The sequence below is a fragment of the Triticum dicoccoides genome, chromosome 6B (genome assembly GCF_002162155.2).
Source record: "Triticum dicoccoides isolate Atlit2015 ecotype Zavitan chromosome 6B, WEW_v2.0, whole genome shotgun sequence".
NCBI classification, from domain to species: Eukaryota; Viridiplantae; Streptophyta; class Magnoliopsida; order Poales; family Poaceae; genus Triticum; species Triticum dicoccoides.
This window is the reverse complement of record NC_041391.1, coordinates 56,860,692-56,866,834: the sequence shown is the minus strand read 5'-3', so window position 1 is coordinate 56,866,834 and position 6,143 is coordinate 56,860,692. Positions and strand designations below refer to the sequence as shown.

The following is a 6,143-nucleotide window of genomic DNA, read 5'->3' as shown; positions in this document are numbered from 1 at the left end:
CGATCTTGATGTTCTACCGTCACAGGGCTTCACCTAAGCACCGCTACAGTATTATCGAGGTGGACTATGATGGAGGGGGGCACCGCACACGACTAAGAGATCCAAGGGATCAATTGTTGTCTATGGGGTGCCCCCCTCCTACGTATATAAAGGAGTGGAGGAGGGGGGCGGCCAAGGGGGGTGGCGCGCCCAAGGGGGGGAATCCAACTCCCACCGGGAGTAGGACTCCCCCTTTTCCTATTAAGAGTAGGAGAGGGAAGGAAGAGGAAGGAGGGAGGAAGGAAAGGGGGGCCCGGCCCCCCTCCCAATTCGGATTGGGCTTGGGGGGGGGGGGCGCCCCCTCCCTCGCTCCTTTCCACTAAGGCCCAATAAGGCCCATATACCTTCCGGGGGGTTCCGATAACCTCCCGGTGATCCGGCATTGTCCCAATCTTACCCGGAATCTTTCCGGTGTCCAAATATGGTCGTCCAATATATCGATATTTATGTCTCGACCATTTCGAGACTCCTCGTCAAGTTCGTGATCATATTCGGGACTCCGAACAACCTTCGGTATATCAAAATATATAAACTCATAATGAAACTGTCATCGTAACGTTAAGCGTGCGGACCCTACGGGTTCGAGAACAATGTAGACATGACCGAGACATGTCTTCGGTCAATAACCAATAGCGGAACCTGGATGCTCATATTGGCTCCCACATATTCTACGAAGATCTTTATCGGTCAGACCGCATAACAACATAAGTTGTTCCCTTTGTCATCGGTATGTTACTTGCCCGAGATTCGATCGTCGGTATCTCAATACCTAGTTCAATCTCGTTACCGGCAAGTCTCTTTACTCGTTCCGTAATACATCATCTCACAACTAATTCATTAGTTGCAATGCTTGCAAGGCTTAAGTGATGTGCATTACCGAGAGGGCCCAGAGATACCTCTCCGACAATCGGAGTGACAAATCCTAATCTCAAAATACGCCAACCCAACATGTACCTTTGGAGACATCTGTAGAGCTCCTTTATAATCACCCAGTTACGTTGTGACGTTTGGTAGCACACAAAGTGTTCCTCCGGTAAACGGGAGTTGCATAATCTCATAGTCATAGGAACATGTATAAGTCATGAAGAAAGCAATAGCAATATACTCAACGATCGTGGGCTAAGCTAACGGAATGGGTCATGTCAATCACATCATTCTTCTAATGATGTGATCCCGTTAATCAAATGATAACACATGTCTATGGTTAGGAAACATAACCATCTTTGATCAACAAGCTAGTTAAGTAGAGGCATACTAGTGACACTCTGTTTGTCTATGTATTCAAACATGTATTATGTTTCCGGTTAATACAATTCTAGCATGAATAATAAACATTTATCATGATATAAGGAAATAAATAATAACTTTATTATTGCATCTAGGGCATATTTCCTTCACATACAGGAAACACGCTGAAACTTGACTGTTATGAAAACCATTGATCAAGTGGTCAAATCAATTCTCTAGTTCAACAAGTAGTTATATGAGGCATCAAGAATTCAAGATTGCTTAATATCAAGAAGACCACTTAATGAACAGAATGAAGCAGAGACCATGAGGCGGATCAGCTGGCAAATATTTCAGAAACAAAGCAAAACGGCTTGCTAATTTTCTTCGGTGAAGTTCCTCGAACTTGATATCGGAGACAACATTTTCTTCGGTTTTACATGGACTATTTCTCTTTGTGTGCATTAGCAAACAAATCAGTCAATGTCTGTTTCTGTCGACAACCCCAAACACAAGAGGGCAAAACATTGCACCAACAACTATATTAATAGAAATGGCGCAAGCTGTGCCCGTTCGTTCCAAAAAAAAAAAAACTAATCGTTGCACAACCATGTTATCCAACCTTACACAGCTGATCGTTCAGTCTTCAACACTGTCACTCAGAGCTTTGACTGCTTCGCTTCTTTTGGTATATTATAATAACGTGTCTTCATTTTTTTAAAGTTTTTAAACTGTCTTTTATATGTTTCCTCACCTAGGTCCATCACCTTGCAACTAGTATAAGACTAATTTCTTATCTACTAGAAAAGGAAATTGGTCCCAATTATCATGTCATTATTTATTATTAAAATGACATCAGCCTTATCCTGAGGTGAATCATATTGTTACTAATTAATGCAAAGTTGCAACCCTTGCGCCAATGGAATCAACCTGTTACTCCTTGTATAAATTATTATAAAAAAAAGACCCAACCTCGTTTCTATATAATGTTAACTAGATGATACCCCACGCGTTATTGTGAGAATATTTTGCAACATATTTTAATGTGATTCTTTTTTTTGCGGAAAAACTTCCAATCTATTCATCTTCAATCATGATAGTACAACGAATACCAGAAATAAAAATTACATCCAGATTCGTAGACCACCTAGCGACGACTACAAGCACCGAAGCGAGCCGAAGGCGCGCCACCGTCATCGCCCCTCCATCGCCGGAGCCGGGCACAACTTGTTCTAGTAGACAGTCGGGAAGTCGTCGTGCTAAGGCCCCGTAGGACCAGCACCCCAGAACAGCAACCGCCGCCGATGAAAAATAACGTAGATCGGAAGGATCCAAACCGAAGACACACGAACGTAGACGAACAACGACGAGATCCGAGCAAATCCACCAAAGATAGATCTGCCGGAGACACACCTCCACACGCCCACCAACGATGCTAGACACACCGCCGGAACGGGGGCTAGGCGGGGAGACCTTTATTCCATCTTCAGGGAGCCGCCGCCGTCTTGACTTCCTGAGTAGGACACAAACCCTAACAAGATTGAAAAAAAGGACTAAAAACGAAGCCCTCTCGCCGGCCCTTGCCAGGATCCACCGCGCCTCCATGGCCCTAGGGCCACCGAAGACGAGGCGGACCTGCGCCGGCGCTGGCGAGAGGCACGGAATCTAACTTTCTTTCTTGGAGGAGGACTTGATATCCGAGGTGGTACTAATCGTTAATCAATTGGTAGTCCATATTTTAATGTGATTCATTGTATGAAACATGAATATGTAAAGTAATATAAAAGATTAAAACTGAAATTACATATAATTTATTATGTTAGATTACATATCGTTGCAAAATAATTATTAAATATAAATAGCATAATAGAATGAAATTTCTCATGTATATTTGCATGTCGAGATTGTCCAAGATGTCACTCTTTCTCCGGTCACTGCTAGACTATTGGTCGCATTTCGGAAAATCTACAGGCGGTGACGGAAGAGCTGATTCCAATGTTGGCCCGTCTTCTACGATGAACACAGCCGCCATTCCAATCGACACATGAAGCTCGTAGTGGCAATGCATGTACCACACCCCTATAAAATTAATGTAGAGAAGCATCAGACCCCATGGGAAAAACTTGCACACTTCATTTCTAAACAAATGACTAGACAGACACATTGGAGTAAAATTCTCTCTCTCTCTCTCTTATAGACTTCCTGTGTTTCCCTCGTATACTTCCTTCGTTCCTAAATATAAGTTTTTTTATTTAGGAACGGAGTGAGTATTATATACTCCCTCCGTCCGGAAATACTTGTCATCAAAATGGATAAAAGGGGATGTATCTAGACTTATTTTAGTTCTAGATACATCTCTCTTTATCCATTTTGATGACAAGTATTTTCGGACGGAGGGAGTAGTTTCAAAGTTTCCAAATTCTCAAAGAAACCCATGCCCTGGGTACGCACCTGGATTGTCGGCCACGAAGCGGACGGCAGCCCAGCCTAGCCTGGGGACAAGCACCGTGTTCTTGAGCGGCGGATCCACGAGATTGTACCTCGCCACGTCCCTCACCGCGTCGTAGTTGTCGTGGCCCTGCGCGAGCACGAACATGTCATGCCCGTGCAGGTGCATCGGGTGGTTGTCGGTGTCCATCATGGCCGCGTTCTGGAACACGATGTCCACCACCGCGCCATGCCGGAACCGCCGCGCCACCGCTGCTTTCTCCGTCGGCTCCAGCCACGCCTCGTTGGGGCCCCACGGGATCAGGGCGCGGTCGGTGTAGTTGAACGGCCTCGCCGGCCTGTCCGGCAGCGTGTACAGCTGGTCAAGCCCGCCGCCGCCGCCGCCGGCCGTTCCGTTGCGGCGGTTGTCGTAGTAGAGCTCCTCCAGCAGCGGCGTGGCTGCCGCCGCGGCGGGGAGCTGGAAGGACACGTTGTTCATGGTCTCCACGATGATGGACTCCTTGCTCCCGCTCCTCTTGCAAGACAGTCGACCTTGTCGGCAGATGGAGCCCATGCGGAGCACGACGAACAGGCTCTCATCAACAGTCGTCGGCACCGGCTGCGAGGGCGAGCCCGGCCGGTTCAGGCTGCTCAAGTTTCCATGGAAGTTGAAGGACACCATGAAGTCGTGCTGGTCAGGCATCTCCGGCGCCATCGGCGGTGCCGCCTCGTCACCGTTGCCGGCGCCGATCGCGTACCGCACCGTCGCTCTCGACCGGGTCTCCGGGATCTGGATGTCGGGCTTGGGCGCCTGGCCACCGACGGCGACCATGTAGTACTTCCCGGGGACCGCGTCGGCGACCACAAGCGCGTCCACCGTCTCGCCGGGGCCGATGGCGACGACGTCCGTGGTGAAGGGGCGGACGTAGTTGGCGTCGGCGCCGACCACCGTGAACTCGTGCCCGGCGATCTTGACGTAGTACTCGGAGTAGAGCGCGGCGTTGAGGAAGCGGAGCAGGTAGGTCTTGCCGGGCTCCACGTCCAGCACCAAGCCATCTTCCACGACCCCTTCACGTCGATGAACAAAAGAGAAATAAATAAAGTACAGTAATAACCTTTAGATTAGACATGGAAATGGTCCAATATTTTTCACCATATCAGAGAAATAGAGTAAGATTTTTAGACATGGACATGCTCCGATTTTTTCACAGTAGAATACATAACATGTTAACTAAAAACAGATGATTACCGGAGCAGTTGTAGAGATCTCCAAGCTTGCCATTGATCGTGGTTGCACTGGAGGTGTCATCGTAGTAGCCATCCTCCATGTTCTTGCCCAACTGCGCGAGGTTGATGCTCCACCACTCACCTGCCATGATCAAGATCATTCACACCGGTTCGATCTCGATCAGAATCTCATCTATCGACGCCAAATTGATTTGCTATATGAATAATCTCCGAAGAACCTATAACGATGGGGATCTCCTTGTCGGGCTTCGGAAATGGGTAGGCGTGGCGTGGCCGGATGATGAAGGCGCCGTGCAGGCTCGCCCGGAGGCAGGAGACGTGAGCGTGCCACCACAGGGTGCCTTCCTGCCCGGTGACGTTGAGATGGTACGTGAAGTTGTGGCCTGGCCGGATAGGGCACTGCGTGATCATCGGCACACCGTCGGCCCAGCAGTTGAGCCGCTGCTTCAATCCGTGCCTTCATGCATCGATCACAAAGCACATGATTAACAAGATGAGCAAATCACAAGATTAGCGAGTACTGCTTGGTTATGCGTGCAGTTCACTGGATAAATACTTGGTCATTATTTGATGATTACCAATGGATTGTTATGTTGTGGGGAGACTTGTTGACGACATGGACGGCGACGGAGTCTCCCTCGGTGACCTCGATCGCCGGACCAGGGAGCTGCCCGTTCACCACGGTGACCAGCGTCTCGTTGCACAGGTGCGTCATCTTCATCTCGCTCACCTATATATATCATCAGGCGTATCATATTGGAACAAATCAAGTATGAATCGATCGACCGATGGATTGTCACGCATTGCTCGCTCTATATATAGTCTCAACTTACAACAAAGGTGTGCTCGACCTCGCCGACGGCAGCTGCCGCAACCACAGCCAGGGCAACAATGACCATGCAGAGGTTGGAGGCCGCCATGGTGAACTTGGCCATGACAGCCAAGAACAAGTAACAACTGTCTGCTGCTAGTCGCTAAACTACTTGCGGTTTATGAAGATTTGCCACATGTCCTATTTATATATATAACTATGGCAAGTTGGTAAGTTGATGCTAGCTGGGGATAAAACACCTGAACTGAACGGCCGTCTGCAATTGTTGACCTGACAATCAGATTGAACGGGCGGCGGCGGTCGATCAACGCTACTCCTTTAGTTAATCTCCTTTATATGTCACACCTAATCAGTGATCAATATCAATTTA

At 48.2% G+C, this 6,143-nt stretch overlaps 1 protein-coding gene across 1 annotated transcript; it reads right to left on the bottom strand.

The window, feature by feature from the left end:
* Positions 1-3,047: 3,047 nt before the first annotated feature.
* Positions 3,048-5,903, bottom strand: LOC119324893 (laccase-15-like). Its single transcript, XM_037598658.1, has 6 exons — positions 5,775-5,903; positions 5,520-5,671; positions 5,160-5,398; positions 4,943-5,062; positions 3,718-4,761; positions 3,048-3,345 (listed from the first exon to the last, which is right to left on the bottom strand). Exons 1-6 carry the CDS (start codon positions 5,874-5,876, stop codon positions 3,209-3,211), a joined length of 1,794 nt encoding a protein of 597 aa, XP_037454555.1. The 5' UTR covers positions 5,877-5,903; the 3' UTR covers positions 3,048-3,208.
* Positions 5,904-6,143: the final 240 nt, after the last annotated feature.